General features: G+C 51.0%; 1 protein-coding gene across 1 annotated transcript in view; it reads left to right on the top strand.

The window, feature by feature from the left end:
* Positions 1 to 20124, top strand: part of trps1 (trichorhinophalangeal syndrome I) — a 56738-nt gene extending 36614 nt beyond the window's left edge. The window contains exons 7-9 of the mRNA XM_084695947.1: positions 15500 to 15622; positions 18664 to 19942; positions 20024 to 20124. Of these exons, the coding sequence (XP_084552073.1) occupies positions 15500 to 15622; positions 18664 to 19942; positions 20024 to 20124 (1503 nt within the window). The remainder of the gene's footprint in view (positions 1 to 15499; positions 15623 to 18663; positions 19943 to 20023) is intronic.
* The last annotated feature ends 374 nt before the right edge of the window (positions 20125 to 20498 follow it).

The raw sequence follows: 20498 nt of genomic DNA, 5'->3' as shown, positions 1-20498 counted from the left end.
GTGTGTGTAAGTGTGTGTGGGTAAGTGTGTGTGTGTGCGTGTAAGTGTGTGTGTAAGTGTGTGTGTAAGTCAAGGTTATCTTCTCAGACATTGGCAGACTGAGGCTTGGGGTGTGGCACTGGAGTGTGGTTTAGCCATTATCTGAGGCGTGTCAGTGTGTGTGTGAGTGTGTGAGTGTGTGAGTGTGTTTGTGTGTGTGTGTCAGGGCGTGGGTGTTTTAGATTATGTTCTAACCTTAAGGAAATGTTGAATGGTTTAAGGGGCCGTCGGCAGGGAGGCATATAGGGCAGAACTCACAACAATATTTTAACTGTTACCATGACGGTGACTCATTATGGGCTGGGCCAGGGAGGGGCCCCTGTCACTCTCTCTCTCTCTCTCTCTCTCTCTCTCTCTCTCTCTCTCTCTCTCTCTCTCTCTCTCTCACACACACACACTGTCTCACACATACACACTCTCTCACACACACACAGTCTCAGACATAACATAAGCATGCACACACACATATTGTCCATATGCACACACACACACACACACACACACTAGCACACATTTTCTTTCACTTACACATTCAGTATGCACACACTCTCACTCACACAACCAGATCCGCACGCACACACACTCTCTCACACACACATTTTCTCACACACTTTTTCTCTCTCACACATACACACACATTCTGTCTTTCTCATACACAGACACACACTGTCTCTCTCACACACAAACACACACGCACACACTCTCTCACACACAGATGTACACACACCCACTCTCTCTCTTTTACACATACACGCTCACACAGGCACGCACACACACTTTCTCTCTCACACACACACACACACACACACACACACACTCTGTCTCACACATATATATATATATATACACACACACACACGTATGTGGGGCTAGCATTGTGAAGGGTTAGCATTGTGAAGGGTTAGCATTGTGAAGGGTTAGCATTGTGAAGGGTTAGCATTGTGAAGGGTTAGCATTGTGAAGGGTTAGCATTGCGAAGCGCTAGCAGGTTGAAACCGTTTGTGATGGGGAACCAGGTGAGCAGGTCGTCCTGTGTTCCCCAGAGCTGCTCTCAGTGGTTCAACACTGGTTAAGCCCACCATACTCGACTGTGAGAGGAAAGCTCGTTGGTGGATTTGGTCTCAGTTTTGCGAGGGTGCGGAAGGTTATTCATTCATGAATAACAATTTTGGAGCGTGCATGTTTGTGTGTGTGTGTGTGTGTGTGGGAGTCCATCTGCTTCTTTATTAGACTCTAGATTCCCAGTTTGGCGAGGACACGCGCGCACACACACATGCTGCTGTCACTGTTGTTTTTATGTACTGTGTATAAATGTGTTTGTCAAGTGGTGTGGGAGCGTGTATGTGTGTGTACGTGTGTGTGTGTGTGTGTGTGTATCTGTGTGTGCTTGTGTGTGGACGTAAGTGTTTGTTTGTGTGTTTGTGTGTGTGTGTGTGTGTCGGGGGACTGGAGCTACTGCAGTGGCCTCATCTAATGATCCTACAGAGGGTTGGAATGATGGGGGTGCAATAAAGCAATGAACTAGAAGATGGGGAGGGAGAGAGACCAAATAGTGAGAGGAGGGAGAGAGGGGGGAGGCAGGGGAGTAGAGAGAGGATGGAGGAGGTAGGGGGAGGTAGAGAGAGGATGGAGGAGGTAGGGGGAGGTTGAGAGAGGATGGAGGAGGTAGGGGAAGGTAGAAAGAGGATGGAGGAGGTAGGGGGAGGTAGAGAGAGGATGGAGGAGGTAGGGGGGAGGTAGAGAGAGGATGGAGGAGGTAGGGGGGAGGTAGAGAGAGGATGGAGGAGGTAGGGGGAGGTAGGGGGAGGTAGAGAGAGGATGGAGGAGGTAGGGGGGGGTAGAGAGAGGATGGAGGAGGTAGGGGGAGGTAGAGAGAGGATGGAGGAGGTAGGGGGAGGTAGAGAGAGGATGGAGGGGAGGAGGAGGGGGGTAAAGAGAGAGGGGGTGACAAGGAGAGTCTGCTGTCTTGCTTGGCTCAGCACAGTTTGCTCTGCTGGTAGCTCGTCACCAAAGTCCCAGATTGACTTTGCCGTCTGGGGCACCTCTGCTTTGCTTTTATGAATGTGTGTGTGTGTGTTGAAGGTGTTTGTTTGTGTGTCGTGTATGTTTGTCTGTGTGTTTATGATTTGGGTGTAACTGTGTGTGAAGTGTTGGTTTGTGTATTCATAGACAGGAAGTAGAAAACTTTGACAAGCTGAATTCCTCAAGGAAGTGTTATATTTTACATGGAGGGATGTAGAGTGTGTATGTTATGTGTGTGTGTGTGTGTGTGTGTTATGCGTGGGGGGGGTGTTTGTACTTTTGACATAGATTGAAACAGACACAAACACCTAACATACACACACCTAACATACACACACACACACACAAAGACACACGCACACACACAACATCCAAGTAAGCCATCTCAACCCTCTCCAGGACACCAGTGTTTATTTTAGTCTGATGGGAAATGAGCCTGACCAGGCCTGGTGTGTGTGTGTGTGTCTCTCTCTCTGAGGTTTGGGTTTGGGTGTGTGTGATGTATCAGGGTGTGTTAGAGAGTTTAGTGTCTAAGATGTTTGCTGAGGGGGTGTAAGTGTGTGATGTATCAGTGTGTGTGTATGTGTGTAGTCTCGATGGTGGTGGAATGGAAACGTTGCGTAGCTGTTCTCAGTCTGCTCTGAAACAGCCAGCCTGTGTCCTCCTCTGACCAGTCACATGACCAGTCATATGACCACGAAGACCAGTGGATGTTCCAGACCCGCCCCCACACACACACACGCACACACTCCTGGCAGGTTGAGAGGGGAGGAGGATATGAGGTGGTAGGAGAGGGGGGGGGGGGGGGGGGGGGAGAAGAAGAGAGAAAAAAGGAGAGGAGTGGTGGGGAGAGGAGAGGAGAGGTGACAGGAAGAGAGAGAGAGAGAAAAGAGGAGAGTAGAGGAGGTAAAAGGAGGGGAGGGGAGGAGAAGAGCGGAACCAAATGGAAACTAAAGGAGAGACAAGAAGAGGAGATGATTCTGCGCTGGTCACGATGACCTCACCAGCCCCCTGCGTCATGTAGTCATGACGACCAAGTCCTCAGCAGTTGTCAAGCCGACTGATGGCTCGTCACCATCGATACCACCACATCATTGTGACGACATGATAGCCCTGCTTCGGGTCACCTCGGAGGACCCACCCCTTCCTCTCATGACAACCAATCCTGGCAGCTGGTTCTAATAACTGTCTCGCAAACAGGAAGTGAGTTATCCACAAACATGAAGTTTATTCGTGGGAATGTGACTTAGGCTTCTGAGCAGCTGCAATTAGGAGGAATGGAGAAAGGAGGAGGGATGGAAAGGGGAGAATGGAAGAGTGAGGCAGGAGGGATGGAGTGAGTAGGAGCGGTGGAGTGGGGGAGGGGGGATGGAGAGAAGGAGGAGGGATGGAGAGAAGGAGGAGAAGAGTTGGAGGTAGTTTCCTGTCTTTAGTGTTATCGACTTGACAACCATATTACCATCTTTGTCTCTCGCTCTCTCTCTCTCTCTCTCTCTCTCTCTCTCTCTCTCTGTCTCTCTCTGTCTCTCTCTCTCTCTACCTGGCCTTTGTCTGTGTGAGTGTGCGGGTCTGTGAACGTGTGTGTGTGATCCGACTGTGTGTGAGCATGTGTGCTTGTGTGTGTGTGTGTGTGTGACAGGAGCCTCCTTGCGTGTAGAAGGCTCATTGTGCTCTGGGCCCTGGCTGCAACATCTGCTCTCCATATTGAATCCATGTGTTTCTGCTTCTCTGCTACAACCAGCGGAGGGAGAGAGGGAGAGACAGAGGGAGGGAGGGAGAGACACAGAGAGAGACAGAGAGAGCGATAGAGAGAGAGAGAGAGAGAGAGACAGAGATTGGGAGAGAGGGAGAGAGAGAGAGAGAGAGAGGGTTACTCTCAGGGCTGACAGACAGCACCTTCCTTGATTAGGGAGCAATTGGCACAGATTAGACAGGCTTGGACCCTGACCCTAACTCATATGGACCTCCCTGACTCACAGACACACACACACACACACACACAAACACACACACACACACATACACACTGCAGTAGTATTTCTACTATCAGATGGTAGCTATTTGTCCTCCTCATCATTCCAGTCTTAATAGTTCTGGACAAACAAGCAACTCTGAAGACAAGACCTCTTTGATCACCACACACACACACACACACACACACACACACATGCACATTCAAACACATGCAGATACATACCTACACCCACACACAGGTAAACACGCACACACACACACATACACTCACACACTTTTACTCTCACACACACTCACTCTCACATACAGTTAAACAAATGCATACACACACACACACACTAAGGCATACATTTACCCTGTCTCATACACACAGTTTAGGCAGCACCAAAACACTTTGCCTCAATGTTTCATATCATACATATATTAGAAATGTATGTGAAACCGAATATGTAATTTGGATTTGCACCTATAATGCTTTGTAAACATATATATATTCTATCCAAAGTTGCTAATATTAATTCATATTCATATTTGGACAATTTCATAATTTTTCCTTCAATGTCAGATTTTTGGCTTTAGCACAAATAGTTGCAGGGGTCTCTTTGGTGCCAGATTGTGTTTGTGCATCACCACCCAGACGAACACATCTCCAACCCCAGCTCCAGCTTGAGGGTCGTCACATAACCACACGCTTGGTGGTTGGATCTCCGACTCCTCCTGGCCATGTTTGGAAGTGTCCTTGAGCGAGACCCAGATGCCCGAGCTGCTCTCCATGGGCAGACCATCGCCCTGCACGGCAGCTGCAGCGCCGTCAGTGTCGAGAGCGTGCGTGGGAATGGGGGAACGAGAGGCAACTCGACAGCACTTTGGGCGTACCGCTCGGTGCCGCTAAAATGCGCCATACTAATGCAGTCCATGTACCCTCTGTTTACCATGTTCCAATGGCAGCGCAGCTTGACTATGCGGAGTGCTTCTATGCTGTCTGTCGTGCTCATTGCCAGCCTTGATACGGAAAGCGAATATTCAAGTCAAGAAAGTTGTCTTGCTCTTCCTACAATTGTCTGCTCCTCTCCCCTCACAGACCTGTCGTCAGTGTAGCATGGGTCGTCCAGTAGCCTATAAAGGGTATACAGGCATTTGAAGGACCAGACGCAAGTACCTCCATGAGAAGGCCCGACCAAAGCTCACTCTGAAATAACAGGGTCTTTAGCTCTCGTGCCAGTCTCTCATGTGGGATGTTTTGATGTACCTTGTTACATCAGTATACTGGTTAGTTCACCTTGGTCTTGCATTGCTGGTAAACCCTATGGACCTATTTTAGTAAACAGGAAAAAATGAGAAAAACAATACTGAGTTATTTCAGTAGGTCATTCCGTTTTTATGTGTCATATTTGTCAATAAAAATACAAAAATTGTCACAAAACACAATAAAAATGGCTCTCTGCTCACCCTATACGTGCGTTTGTGTGTGTGTGAGGTGACTGGCTGTGTGTGTGTGTGTGTGAGGGGACTGGCTGTGTGTGTGTGTGTGTGTTTGTGTTAGGGGACTGGCTGTGTGTGTGTGTGTGTGTTTGTGTTAGGGGACTGGCTGTGTGTGTGTTTGTGTTAGGGGACTGGCTGTGTGTGTGTGTGTGTTAGGGGACTGGCTGTGTGTGTGTTTCATACATATGCTAATTGAGCGTATTTTGGAAGTGTTTACCTCTTTCACGGTAATTTCATTTCTGCTGTTTTAGAGCAGGTGCTGATGGAACCTGGAATGGTGTGTTTGTGTGTGCGTGTGTTTGTGTGTGTGTGTGTGTGTGTGTGTGTGTATGGGGGGGTATTTGTATTCATGTCAGATATTCAGCAAGGCTGAGTATCAGCAAGGTTCTGGTGAAATATTAAAACCTGGATGAGGAGAAAGAGAGGGGGTGAGAGAGTTAGAGAGGGGTGAGAGAGTTAGAGAGAGAGGGGGTGAGAGAGTTAGAGAGAGAGGGGGTGAGAGAGTTAGAGAGAGAGGGGGTGAGAGAGTTAGAGAGAGAGGGGGTTACAGAGTTAGAGAGAGAGGGGGTTACAGAGTTAGAGAGAGAGGGGGTTACAGAGTTAGAGAGAGGGGGGGTGAGAGAGTTAGAGAGAAAGGGGGTGAGAGAGTTAGAGAGAGAGGGGGTTACAGAGTTAGAGAGAGAGGGGGTTACAGAGTTAGAGAGAGAGGGGGTGAGAGAGTTAGAGAGAGAGGGGGTTAGAGAGTTAGAGAGAGAGGGGGTGAGAGAGTTAGAGAGAGAGGGGGTGAGAGAGTTAGAGAGAGAGGGGGTGAGAAAGTCAGAGAGAGGGGGTGCAAGAGTTAGAGAAAGGGTGAGAGAGTTAGAGAGAGGGGGGGTGAGAGAGTTTGAGAGACGGTGAGAAAGTCAGAGAGAGGGGTTGAGAGTTAGATAGAGAGGGTGAGAGTTAGATAGAGAGGGTGAGAGTTAGATAGAGAGGGTGAGAGTTAGATAGAGAGGGTGAGAGTTAGATAGAGAGGGTGAGAGTTAGATAGAGAGGGTGAGAGTTAGATAGAGAGGGTGAGAGTTAGATAGAGAGGGTGAGAGTTAGATAGAGAGGGTGAGAGTTAGATAGAGAGGGTGAGAGTTAGATAGAGAGGGTGAGAGTTAGATAGAGAGGGTGAGAGAGTTAGAGGGTGGAAGAGAGGGAAACAGACAGTTAGAGAGAGAGGATGAGAGAGTCCAAGGTCCTGAGCTACACACACAATCTCACCAACACTTGTGAGATTGTGTTTGTGTACACACCAGTGTGTGCATAGTGTTTGTGTGTTTGTGTGTACATGTGTGTGTGTGTGTAGTTTGTATATATGTGTGATTATGTGTGTGTGCGTGTGTGTATGTAGTATTTGTGTGTGTTTGTGCATAGAAATATATGTACGTGTGGTGAATGTGTGTATAGTGTGTGTGTGTGTATGTGTATTCTGCTACTATTACTCATCACACTATCCTCTACATGAAGCTACCAGAACCTGTTTCCTGCTGAAGCTGGGTTTCTCTTTCCTTTGAAATACCAGTGGACTGTGTGTGTGTGTGTGTGTGTGTGTGTTTGTGTTTGTGTGTGTCTGGCCAGGGACTGATGTTCAGCATATGTGCAGCTGTGGCTACGCTGTAGCAGTTATATGTATAGTCATAACATTCTGCCTGTGAGATAGTGCCTGTGTTTGTGTGCGAGGGAGTGTATGTGAGGGAGTGTGTGTGTGTGTGTGTGTGTGTGAGGGAGTGTGTGTGTGTGTGTGTGTGTGTGTGAGAGAGAGATAGAGAGAGAGAGAGAGAGAGAGAGAGAGGGGGGGGGGGGGGAGGGAGGGAGGGTTTGTTGTCATAATATTGTTGCACTGCTTCACTACTTCCTGTCTACTGCTGAACACTTTATTACTGGATAGAGGAAGATGGGAGAGGAGAGGAGAGGTGGGGAGCGGAGGGGAAGGGAGAGGAGAGCAGGGGAGGGGAAGGGAGAGGAGGGGAAGGGAAGGGAAGGGAGAGGAGAGAGAAGGGTAGAAGGGGAGAGAGGAGAGGGAGGGCAGCAGATCAGCTAGGAGATCTGTGTTCATTTCCTGTTGAACAACCCTATACAACAGAGAAGGGGGGAAGCAGGGAGACAGAAAGAAAACCAGAGAGAGAGGGAGAAAGAGAGTGAAACCAGAGTAGAACTTAGTCTCTATCTCACCATCAGTGTTCGTACTGATCCTGACTTACCCATGATTCTGTCTGCATAGATCCCACCCAGAGCAACCGAGAGACCGAGAGCGGGATGGGGAGCGTTAGAGGGGGGAGGATAGGAGAGAGAGGATGAGGTAGAGGGGAGAGAAGAAGGGAGAGGGCAGAGGGAGAGGAGAGGGAGAGGAGGAGAGAAAAAGTTACCTATTTTAAACAGCAAATTAACTCCAGATGGAAAGGACGTCTTACTGCTCCATCATCACAATTAATGTCTTTCTGATCTGCTCACGTCCGACGTGAAGTGGTTCCTTCAGCCTGTGATTGCTTGGTGATGTGGGAGGGTGATCCAGGGTGTGCAGAGATGCTATCATCTGTGTGTCTGTAATGTTTACCCCCCAAATCATCTGCATCATTATTTGGAAATAAACTGGAAGTGGGTGGGGCCTAAACCAGAAGTTGTTTTATTGTGTTTCACAATAATTTGTGTTTAGCCTTTGTATAGACAGATAGGCATATTATAGAGTAAAAAGGGATACAAACTGGATGAAAGTCAAATTATTACTGAAATACTTCAGGATAGATTTTCTCTCGTGTTTTACTGTTCATTGAAATAGAGCTAGGGGGCTAACTAGCAATGTAAGGATGTGGTAAGCTAGCCAGCTAACTGGCAGTGCTGCTGTAAGGGGAAGGAGACAATGTCCAGTCTCCATTAGCCAAGCTAATTATATTTTCGAACTAATGTGAAATGTTGTCATAATGCGCTGCTCGAATTATAGGCCGCATGGAGTACACTTTAAATCCCAAATGTAAAATGTGTAGATATGTAAATATGTATTTACTGGGGTGACAGCTTGGGATGACAGCTTGTTGTTGGGTATAACGCTGGGATGCACACATTTGCAACGCTAGCTAGCTAGATGTGTTTGTCCATGCAATAATACACTCCTACCACAAGCTGTCACCCCTTTCTCTAGCTAGCTAGCATGGGAGAGATCCTCTTGGCTTGCGTTGTTTAAAATATTCTGACATTGAAGAAAAAGTTATGAAATAATCAAAATCTGAATATTCCTGATAATCGTCTGATGGAATACAAATCTGTTTACAAAGCATTATGCGTGCTAATCCGTATAACATTTTCGGCTTTGGATATATCCCATTCAAATCAGAAACATAAAACTCACACCTCAATCTTCCTGCTGATTCAAGACATGTGCAACACTGTGTGTCTGTCTCAGTGGAAATACAGTTTCGATTATAGAGACTGACTGGTCTCCAGGCGGAGATATTGATAGATTTGGACATTCTGATTGGTTATCGTCACAACATATCAGCATCAGCCAGTCAACAGCCAGGACTGGTTTGGTGCTCACACCTGATTGGACAGCTGTCCATCTGATGTGATGCCTTGTGATGACATCGTTAGCTATCCATTGGGGGCTCAAGCGTTCACAGTGTCTCTGACACACACTCACTGTCTCTCTCTCACACACACACTCTCATTCACACACCCTCACATAAACACAAGCACACACAAACACACTCTCACACACACTCAGTCAGCCGGAGGAGCAAACAGGTACGTCAGATGGCCACTGTCCCAAATGGCACAATGAGAAATTGATTCAGCACAGCAACACACACTCACGTATGCACACACACACATTCATACACATTCTCTCTCTCTCTCTCTCTCTCTCTCTCTCACACACACACACACACACACACACACACACACACACACACACACACACACACACACACACACACACACACACACACACACTTGGTCATCCAGTTTCAGGGTCACCTGTTGTGATCTTTCCCAGAACACGCATGACGATCGAAAACAGCCAATCAGGTCTATGAAACAGCCGTTGCTCCTTCTGGCAGAGACTGATTATGTGTGAGTGTGTGTGGGTACAAGTGAGAGAGTGACCGTGTGTGTGTGTGTGTGTGACAGAGAGCGAGAGAGAGAGAGAGAGAGAGAGAGAGAGAGAGACTGCGACCGTGTGTGAGGGAGAGTGACTGTGCGACTGTGTGTGGGTGTGACAGAGAGAGTGACTGTGTGTGTCTCTGTACACCTTGTGCAGTGAGAGTAGCTCAGTGTATCGACCAGACTGGCTCCACCCTGCTCAGTGGGGAAGTCTAGTGATTGATGTCAAACATGCCTTAAGCATGCCTCTCCACCTTCAAGAGAATGCTCAAGACGCACTTGTTCCGGGAGTACAAAGGTATAGGAATGGTTTGCTGAACCAAATGCTGGTTTCCTCAAGGATCATAATGACTCTTGCTTAGAGACTTGTTGCTGTTGTTGGTTAGTGGTAACTGATTTAAACTGTTGTATTCGCTGCAAAATATTCTATTTTAGTTCACCTTATTTTTTATTTTTTTTAACTGTTGCTTGCTTTTCTACAGGTACACTTGCACTTAGCGATTCATGTTGTTTAATTGTAACTTGCTTAACTACATGGTCTTATGGTTCTTCCCTTTGGCACTTATTTTTTGGGTTGTTCACAATGTGTGCTTCTTGTTTTGGCTACCCACAATGCATTGGGGCTATCTTGTCGTTATTATCAGTGACCTATGCACTTTGTAAAGCTCTCTTTTGGAAGTCACTTTGGATCAAAGTGTCTGCTAAATGAATAAATGTCAAATGTAAGCTGATCACCATCCTGGCAGACGAGACAGTGTGTGAGTGTGATTGTGTGCGTGTGTGTGTGTGTGTGTGTGTGTGTGTGCTCCAGAGGACAGTGTCGAGGCCAGGGGAAATGAGAGTCTCTGAAGGGCCAGGCAGGTCAAGGTGAAAACATGCATGGAAATCTAGACTGTTCCCTCTCTCCTCTCCTCTCCACTCATCCCTGCATCCTCCCCTCTCCTCTCACCTCCTTTTTTCTCCGCTCCTCTTCTCTCGTCCCCCATCTCTCCTCCTCTCCCCCTCCTCTACTATAGTTAGGGTTCTTCTCCCCGGAGACCAAAAGGACAAGAAGCAAAACAGCCAGCCAGTCAGACACGCAGCATACCAGCCAGTCAGACACGCAGCATACCAGCCAGTCAGACACGCAGCATACCAGCCAGTCAGACACGCAGCATACCAGCCAGTCAGACACGCAGCATACCAGCCAGTCAGACACGCAGCATACCAGCCAGTCAGACACGCAGCATACCAGCCAGTCAGACACGCAGCATACCAGCCAGTCAGACACGCAGCATACCAGCCAGTCAGACACGCAGCATACCAGCCAGTCAGACACGCAGCATACCAGCCAGTCAGACACGCAGCATACCAGCCAGTCAGTCAGAAAATCAGTCAGGTAGCTAATCAATTAGTCTTCTCCTATCTGTCCCCCCCTCCTCTCCTCCCCTAAGCTCTTCCTTCCTCTCCTCCCCTCCCCTGCTCTCCCCCTCCCCTCCTCTCCTCCCCTAAGCTCTTCCTTCCTCTCCTCCCCTCCCCTGCTCTCCCCCTCCCCTCCTCTTCCTCCATCACCTCTAATTGGGCAGCTCAGTAAGACGGCCTCCCTTCAGTGGTCGTGGGATGGAGGGATGGAGGGAAAGTCCTCTCATTAGAGGTGGCTGTCCCTTCTCCCATTCTGGAGAGAGCGAGAGAGAGAGAGAGAGAGAGAGAGAGAGAGAGAGAGCAAATGAGGGACCCTGGGAAGGAGAGAGATTAAGTTTAACACCTTAAAGTGCCATTCATTACTCTCTTTCTGGGAGCTATCATCCAAATTAGGAGCAATGAAACTATCTTCTCTCACCCCCCCACCCCCACCCCCCTCTTCAAGCCACTCTCTCCCCACACCTCACCCTCTATCTATCCCTTTCTATCTACTCCCCCCCTCTCCCCCCTTATCTCTCCCCCTCTCTCTCTTCCCCGTATCTCCCTCATCTCCCCCAATTCCCCCCTCTCTCTCCTCCCCTTCGCTCTAAGATAAACTTTGTGTTATTCTCACTCTCCGGGGTTAAGGTCTACAAGGTTGCTAGGGTCTTCAAGGTTGCTAAGCAATTACTGCTCCCAGTCTGGCTCAACTGTAGCTCTCTGGTTGCCATGCAAGACCCACTCAGTTACGCTGTCACTACCCCCTACATCCATCCATCCCTCTCTCCTTCCCTCTCTCCATCCCTTCGTCCTCCTGTCATCTCTCCCTCTCTTATCCCTCCATCCATCCATCACACACTTACTACATCTCAATCGCAACAAATGTTTTACTGTGCGTGAGATGTGTGTGTTTGTTTGTTTGTGTGTGTGTATGTGTAAGTCTTGTAGCTCATTAAAGGCTGTAAAGTAAACTGGGTCTCAAAGCTACATAGCTGTCAGCCTCTCTACCCCACTGAACACACACACACACACACACACTTAGACACACATGCACAGTGGCCCTCATTACCCTGTCCTGATTTGTGTTACTTACTAGGGCAAGGCGGTTTTAGGCACATTTTACATTGTGTTTATATAGTAAGAATGCAGGAGAGGAGGGGACTGGGAAGTGGGCTAATCTCCAGTGACCTCATATCCTGTTGTGTCATATGAGTCCAGGTGTTCTAGCCCTCCACTCCCCTTCCCAGGGCTATTGTCCCCTTTAGAGAGTAGCTTTACCTGTCACACACACACATTACCATACTCACACACACAACACACACACTTCCGAACACATGCACACACATACTGTATTACCATACTCACACACACAACACACACACACTTCCGAACACACACTGCCATTACCATAGTCCCACACACACACAACACAAACACACTTCCCAACACACACACATTCCCATACTCATACACACCAGGTCATCAAAGTGGCTTGCTGTACTATTGTTGCTGCTTCCTGTTAATGACCTTGAATTAGAACAAACACTGCTCTCTCTCACACACACACACACTCTGTCTCTCTCTCACACACACACACACTCACACACTCTTTGTCTCTCACACACACACACACACACACACACAATAACCTATTGACAGTGGAGCATGAAAGGGTCTTAGAAAAGAAGGGAGCATTGTTAGAAAAGACAATATTATGGTCTGTATCTCCACGGAGACGTATTATGGTCTGTTTCTCCATGGAGACGTAGGCTGGGCATCGTCGTGCAGGTTTAAAGCCAGGAGCTACGATGTTGTCTGGCAGTTTACAATGTTTAATCTGATCTGAAATATAACTTACAAGATCAGAACAGATTCTACAAACGTGATCTAAATCAGAACCAGACACACACACATATACACACACTCTCGCACACACACACACTCACACACACTCACACACACTCACACACACACAGGAACATCTGCTGTCAAGATGGCCGTCATTCGTCTGGAGAAACACAGCCTGCTTTGTGACAATGGAGAAAGAGAGGGAGGGAGAGGAGGGATAGAAAGGGAGGGAAAGGGAGAGAGAGTTAAAGAGACGCAAAGAGAGGAATGGGGGGAGAAAGAGGAAGAGGGAGAGAGGATAGAGGGAAAGAAAGAGAGGACGAGAGAGGGAAAGTGGAGAAAGTAGGAGAGTGAGAAAGTTAGAGAGTAGGTGAGACAGAGAAGTGAGTCGGAACGAGAGACAGGCAGAATGAGTAGGAGAGAGAGAGCAGGGGAAAAAAGAAAAAGCAAGTGAACGTAGAAAAAAGAGACAGAAGTCTGGTTTTTCGGTTAATGCTGATTTAACGGCCCAGTCCATTGTAACACACTGGAGGAGGAAGGGTGGGGGGGGTGGGCATCTGCAGCAAACCGACCCCCCCTCCCCTACCCACACACACATACACACACAGCCACACTCTCTCACACACACACACACACTCACACACACAAACAGCCACACACACTTCCAGTGATTTGCTTTTACTTTTTGGACTGGAGCGAAAGAGGGGAGACATACATCTAGCAGGAATAAATTAAAGTCAATTTATTAGACTGAAACCAAATCACACAATTAGAGAGAAGCCATTTACAGTAACCAGACTCAGAGCAGGAGCTGGAGGGGGGGGGGCAGGGGGGCTGGGATGACAACCAGATGTTAGAGGAGGGGGGAGAGAGAGGGCATAGGGATGTTGATTCAGCCCTCCAGAGAGGGGGTGGGGTGTGTGTGAGAGTGTGTGTGTGTGGTCTATACCAGGGATGCAGCCTCCAGAGTTGTAGAGTCCGTAAAGGTTCACCTAATCTCCCTCCTCTGATTAAATAATTGTTTATTTAATGTTAGGGGTCCATCCAGATTACTTAAGTGAATTAAATGTAATTTCATTTTAGAGAGCTTTGTTTATAAGCACTTGTTGAAGACCGCAACCCCCCTCACCCTTTTTCCCTCCCTCCCTCCCTCCCTCCCTCCCTCCCTCCCTCCCTCCCTCCCTCCCTCCCTCCCTCCCTCCCTCCCTCCCTCCCTCCCTCCCTCCCTCCCTCCCTCCCTCCCTCCCTCCCTCCCTCCCTCCCTCCCCCCCCCCTCCCTCCATATAGAGTAGAATGTGTGTGGTTTCAAATAATCTAAATTGAGCTTCTCTTCTGATTAGTATTACAGTGTCAGGCTGAAGGCTGGGTGGGTGGGTGGGTGGGTGGGTGGGTGGGTGGGTGGGTGGGTGGGTGGGTGGGTGGGTGGGTGTGAGTGAGTGAATGAATGAAGCCACACAGCCACCCATTGGCATCCATACAAGCTCACACACACACACACACACACACACACACTGCTAACATACACACACATATACTCACACGCAGGTCCGCACACACACACACACACACTCACACTCTCTGACATACCTGTGTGCCCGTGCTGGCCAAGGTGGTGGGTCAAGACCAGGAGATAGAGAGATGTCATGAAGAGCCGCAGCAGGCCTCGATTAGAGAGGACACTCCTGGAGACACTGGCTGGAAGGCATTAGTAATCAATCTCAGACCAGCAGAGCACTGAGCTAACCCTACTGGATGAGGAGCTCCGCATCGTCTATCATGTCTGGGAGGGGAGAAGACGGGGGTAGAAGAGAGGAGGGGGGGGGGGGTGGAAAGAGGGAGGGAAAGGGAGGAAAGGAATGGAGAATTGGAGGAGCGGAGAAGAGAGGAAGGGAGATTGGGGGAGAGGAGGAGAGAGGATGGGAGGGGAGAGTAGAGAGGAGTGGAGAATAAAGGAGAGGAGGAGAGAGGATGGGAGGGGAGAGTAGAGAGGAGTGGAGAATAAAGGAGAGGAGGAGAGAGGATGGGAGGGGAGAGTAGAGAGGAGTGGAGAATAAAGGAGAGGAGAGGAGGGGAGATAGGTATAGAGGACAGGAATGCTGTCTTCTACAGATGGCAGAACAGACTAACTGATAATTGAAAAGGAAGACTGGGAGTATGAGCTGTTTGACCTGGGTGTGTGTGTGTGTGTGTGTGTGTGTGTGTGTGTGTGTGTGTGTGTTTGCGTATGTGTACGTGTGTGTAGAAACATGTGTGAGTGATTTAGCTGTGTAGTAGAGTGCTGATGGACACTCTGTTTGGCCAGAAACACTAGAACTGATTCGAACATCAATCAACCCCTATACACACACACACACACACACACACACAGCCTCTCTCTATACCTGCCAACATGTGGCAGCACACATACACACACACTATACTCCTACATTCTCCCCCTCTCTCTCAATCTCTCCCTCTTTCCTCTTTTCCTCCCTCTTTAACCTCCTTCCCCTTCCCTCTCTCTCTCCTTCTCCCTCCCCCTCTCCCTCCCTCCCCCAGTGTCACAGGGGTTCCGGAGTGTTCTGTGCTAACTGTCTGACCACCTTAACGTCTCTCTGACCTCTCCCCCTCTTTATCTCCTTCCCTCCCCCAGCGTCGGAGGGGTTCCGGAGTGTTCTGTGCTAACTGTCTGACCACCAAGACGTCCCTGTGGAGGAAGAACGCCAGCGGGGGTTACGTCTGCAACGCCTGCGGACTCTACCAGAAGCTGCACTCGGTAAGGGAGGGGAGTGGGCAGGGGCGGGGGGGTTTGGTGTGCGTGCGATTGTGTCTGTATGTGTGGGTGGGGGTATACGTTGAAGACTCAGCCAGCCAATCAGTCCGCCATTCAGTCAGCTACCTAGTCAGCCAGCCAATTAGTCAGCCACCCAGAGTTAGCCAGTCAGCCAGCAAGTAATTCAGCCAGTAATTCAGCCAGTCATTCAGCCAGTCATTCAGCCAGTCAGTCAGCCTGTCAGTCAGACGGCCAATCAGTCAGTCAGCCAGTCAGTCACTTATCCGGAACAGATTCTGTAAAGTTCTGGAAGGTTCTGGCAGCGCCAAGTCTCTGTGTAGACGTGACATCAGGAGAGGAGCTGCCCCTCGCTGGAACAAGGGGCTCTTTGTGTGTGTGTGTGTGTGTGTGTGTGTGTGGGGGGGGGGGGGTAATGTGGGTAATTCACTGCTGGCTTCCTCTGATCCTGGAGGAGGGGGACTGCCTGGGTGGCATGAAGAGAGGAGGAGAAGAGAGGAGTGGAAAGGAGGAGAAGAGAGGAGGAGTGGCAAAGAGAGGAGGAGAAGAGAGGAGAAGAGGAGGAGAAGAGAGGGGGGAGGTACAGAGAGGAGAGGAGGAGGGAGGAGGTGAAGAGAGGAGAGGAGGAGGGGAGAGGTGAAGAGAGGAGAGGAGGAGGGGGGAGGTGAAGAGAGGAGGAGGGGAGAGGTGAGGAGAAAGAGATGGACGTGTGATACAGGAGTCCCTGTATTACTGTGTGGTCCTTGGTAACTGCTGGGCACTTCTGGCTGAATGTTTCTTTAACTCTGTATGGCCAGCTGACTGTTTCTGTGGTTTGATGATTCTGTAGTTAGCCACTAGTCTCACCCCTCGTCTCGTCGACAGTAGATCTATTATCCACTGGTCCCTGACCCAGCCTTGTGTCTTACACCTGACGCTGGCATTGTCCCTGACCCCTGACCTTGGCCCTGTCCCTGACCGTAGCCCTGTCCTTGACCCCTGACCCCTAACTCTGTCCATAACCCTGTCCCTGTTCCTGACCCCTTCCTGGGAGGAACAGTGGGACTAGAGGTCTTGTGATCAGGGCTGTTTTAATAGTTCAGAATAAAACTTTAATACGCTGTTCACAAATCAAATCATAATAGCAGGCAGTAAAAGGCAGGCAATTTCTAACTCTCCCCCCCCCCCCACACACACACACACACACAAACACACGCTCCCATCCCCAGAGCTATAAATGTCTGCAGGTTTGTATCTGCTGCTTTTTATTGAAGTGAGACTTTTAGACCCTCTGTCCTTCATCAGCCAACCAGAAAGTTAGCTAACCAGCCAGTCAGCCAGCCAACCAGAAAGTTAGCTAACCAGCCAGTCAGCCAGCCAACCAGAAAGTTAGCTAACCAGCCAGTCAGCCAGCCAACCAGAAAGTTAGCTAACCAGCCAGTCAGCCAGCCAACCAGAAAGTTAGCTAACCAGCCAGTCAGCCAGCCAACCAGAAAGTTAGCTAACCAGCCAGTCAGCCAGCCAACCAGAAAGTTAGCTAACCAGCCATGTAGCCAGACACCCAATCAACCAGCCAACCACCCAGCAAGACAGCCAGCCACCCAGTCAGGAAAAGAGAAAGCGAAAGGCAGAGAGAATGGGAAATATGGAGAGAGAGGGACAAATAGATAGAGAGAGAGGAAGGTGGAGGGTGACAGAGAGGAAGGTGGAGGGTGACAGAGAGGAAGGTGGAGGGTGACAGAGAGGAAGGTGGAGGGTGACAGAGAGGAAGGTGGAGGGTGACAGAGAGGAAGGTGGAGGGTGACAGAGAGGAAGGTGGAGGGTGACAGAGAGGAAGGTGGAGGGTGAGAGAGAGGAAGGTGGAGGGTGAGAGAGAGGAAGGTGGAGGGTGACAGAGAGGAAGGTGGAGGGTGACAGAGAGGAAGGTGGAGGGTGACAGAGAGGAAGGTGGAGGGTGACAGAGAGGAAGGTGGAGGGTGACAGAGAGGAAGGTGGAGGGTGACAGAGAGGAAGGTGGAGGGTGACAGAGAGGAAGGTGGAGGGTGACAGAGAGGAAGGTGGAGGGTGACAGAGAGGAAGGTGGAGGGTGACAGAGAGGAAGGTGGAGGGTGAGAGAGAGGGAGATGGAGGGTGAGAGAGAGGAAGGTGGAGGGTGAGAGAGAGGAAGGTGGAGGGTGAGAGAGAGGGAGATGTCAGGTCAGAAGTGTTCCAGCAGCAGGGGGCTCTCTTTCCTCTCCTCTGCTGGCTCTCATTCCTCCCTCCCTCCGTCATCACCTCCCTTCCTACTTGGTGGCCTCCCCCCTCCCTCCCCCTCCCTCTCCCCTCCCTCCCCCTCCCTCTCCCCTCCCTCCCCACAGCTGGAGCTGGTGGGAGGGAAACAGAGAGAGGAGAGATGGAGATATATTTCCTCTTCACCATGGAACACGCTTTTTGATCTCCTCCCTCCTTTTCTGAAATGATTGGTTTTCGTTTCCACGGGAACATGTCAACGGGCTCTACATCACAGAGTCTGTCTGTGTGTGTGTGCATGTCTGGGTGTCAGTGTGTGTGTAAGTGAATTTGGATGGATGTGCGCGTTTGTGGGATTTTGAGCGAGGGTGTGTGTGTGAGTTTGTGTATGTGTATGTGTGCGTGTACGTGTGTGCTTGTGTGAGTGTGCGTTTGTGCGTGGGAGTTTGTGTTGGTGTGTGCATGTGTGTGTGTGTAAGTGGCTGTGTGTGTGTGTGTGTATGTGTCAGCAGCAGGTACAGTAGGCTGCCCAAGCTCTAATAAGCAATCTGAACTAGCCTGGGGCTGGTCCGCCATGCGTGCGTGTGTTTGTGTGTGTTACATGTCTTGTGTTGGGGTTTCGAAGCTGTTCATGTTATTGTGAAATGCATCCCATGGAGATGGTTAATAATACTTCTCACCCTCTCCCCCCCCCCTCCTCTTTCTCCTCTTCCACTCTCCTCTCCTTCCCTCATCTCCTCCTTTCCTCCCTTCCTTCCTCCCTTCCTTCCTTCCCCTCTCCTCCCCTCCTCTTCTGTCCTGTCCTCCCCCTCCTCCAGACCCCCAGACCTCTCAACATCATCAAGCAGAACAATGGGGAGCAGATCATCCGCCGTCGGACCAGGAAGCGCCTCAACCCCGACCCCGCCACCTCCGACCCCGCCGCGTCCAAGCAGCGCGTGAGCGGCGAGGAGCGCGTCAACGGGAGTCCGCTGGACCGCCGCCCCGCCTCCGACGAGCCCAGCTCCGACGGCTCCGCCCCCCCCTCCCACCACGCCGCCAAATACGAGGGTTACACTCCGTCGCCGGGGTCAGCGTCGGGGGTCAGGGGTCAGGCCAGCCCTCGCTCCACCCACGCCTTCCTGCTCAGCCAGACCCTGGAGATCCACAAACACATGCCCCCACTGCACCTGGCCCGGGCCTCCGCCCACGACAGCCCCGGGGAGGGCAACGGCCTGGGGGTTCAGGGGGGTCTGCCTGGGGGGGTCCCAGAGCAGAAGGGGGCTGGGTCGGAGAGGGGCAGCCCCATCGAGAAGTACATGCGGCCCGCCCTGCAATCCAGCTGTTCGCCCCCCGGATCCCCCATAGAGAAGTACCAGTTCCCCCTCTACAGCCTGCTGCCCCCGACCCTGCACGCCGACACCGATTGGCTCAGCTTCTGGACCAAGTACAAGATGGCCGCCGCCGCCGCCCCCCCCTCCTCTTCCTCCCCTGCCGGACATCACTTCCTGTCCCTACCCGCCATGCCCGGGTCCTGCCAAAGCTACGTGCCTTATCCCTCCTTCACCCCCACCCTCACCCCTCCACACTTCCCTCCCCCACCGCCCCTCCCTCCCTCCTCCTCCTCCTCCTCCTCGTCCTCCTCCCCCCAGGAGAACCCCCTGGACCTCGCCATCAGGCACACCAAAGCCCCGCCCCCCGCCGTGTCCGCCGCCGAGACGGCGGAAAAGCCGGCGGCTTCTCCCGCCGCCACCGAGACGGCGGGGGGGGAGGAGGAGAGGAGCGGGGGCAGGAAGGAGACGTGCGAGCGAGGCACCCAGGATGAGGCGGCCTGGCGCTGCCTTCACTGCGCCATCCTCTTCCTCGACGAGGTCATGCACGCCCTGCACATGAGTTGCCACGGCGACGGCGCCGCGTACCAGTGCAGCATCTGTCTGCACGTGTGCGCGGATAAGTACGACTTCACCTCCCACATCCAGAGGGGCCTGCATCGCCCCGCCCCCCAGCCCATCCCCGCCCCCGACATCAGCCCCGCCCTCAGCCCGAGCCCCGCCCCACATACGAGCCCCGCCTCTAACACTAACCCCGTCCCCAACACTAGCCACACCCCCAACACTAGTCCAGCCTCTCCGATTGGCCCCGCCTCCCCCTCCAGCACCCCTCCTCCTGTCCCCCCCTCCCCTGCTGCTATGGGGACAGCGGTCGACCAAGTGCTCGACCAGCAACCCCCCGATGACATCACCCTCAAGGTCACAGGTCAAGCAGCTGATGATGTCACAGACGATGCCCTCCTGGACTGAGAGAACGGGCTTGGAAATGGGCTACACAGACTGGTGTCGACCGTCCATCGCCACGACAACTACAAAGGGACTAAACAAACTAAAGAGCCCTCCTTTCCTGTCACTGCTCCAGTGGGCTCTACTGAGCTCTACTAGCCTCGGCTGACCTCTAGTGAACTCTAGTGGCCTCTAGTGGCCTCTACTGAGCTCTACTGGGCTCTACTGGGCTCTACTGGCCTCTATAGGGCACTATTGGCCTAAACTGGGCAATACCGGGCTCTTGTCGAATACAGTGAGGTAACGGGGGTGGTTTGGGGAAGGAATGCCCGCCATCAGAACTAGTGCCTGAGCAAGTTGGGAACATTGTGTGCTAAAATGTGTTAGCATTGGGAGCT

This window comes from Hypomesus nipponensis, chromosome 4, assembly GCF_054491055.1.
Source record: "Hypomesus nipponensis isolate SF chromosome 4, ASM5449105v1, whole genome shotgun sequence".
Classification (NCBI taxonomy): Eukaryota; Metazoa; Chordata; class Actinopteri; order Osmeriformes; family Osmeridae; genus Hypomesus; species Hypomesus nipponensis.
The sequence above is the reverse complement of the archived record's forward strand: the minus strand, read 5'-3'. Positions and strand labels throughout refer to the sequence as shown.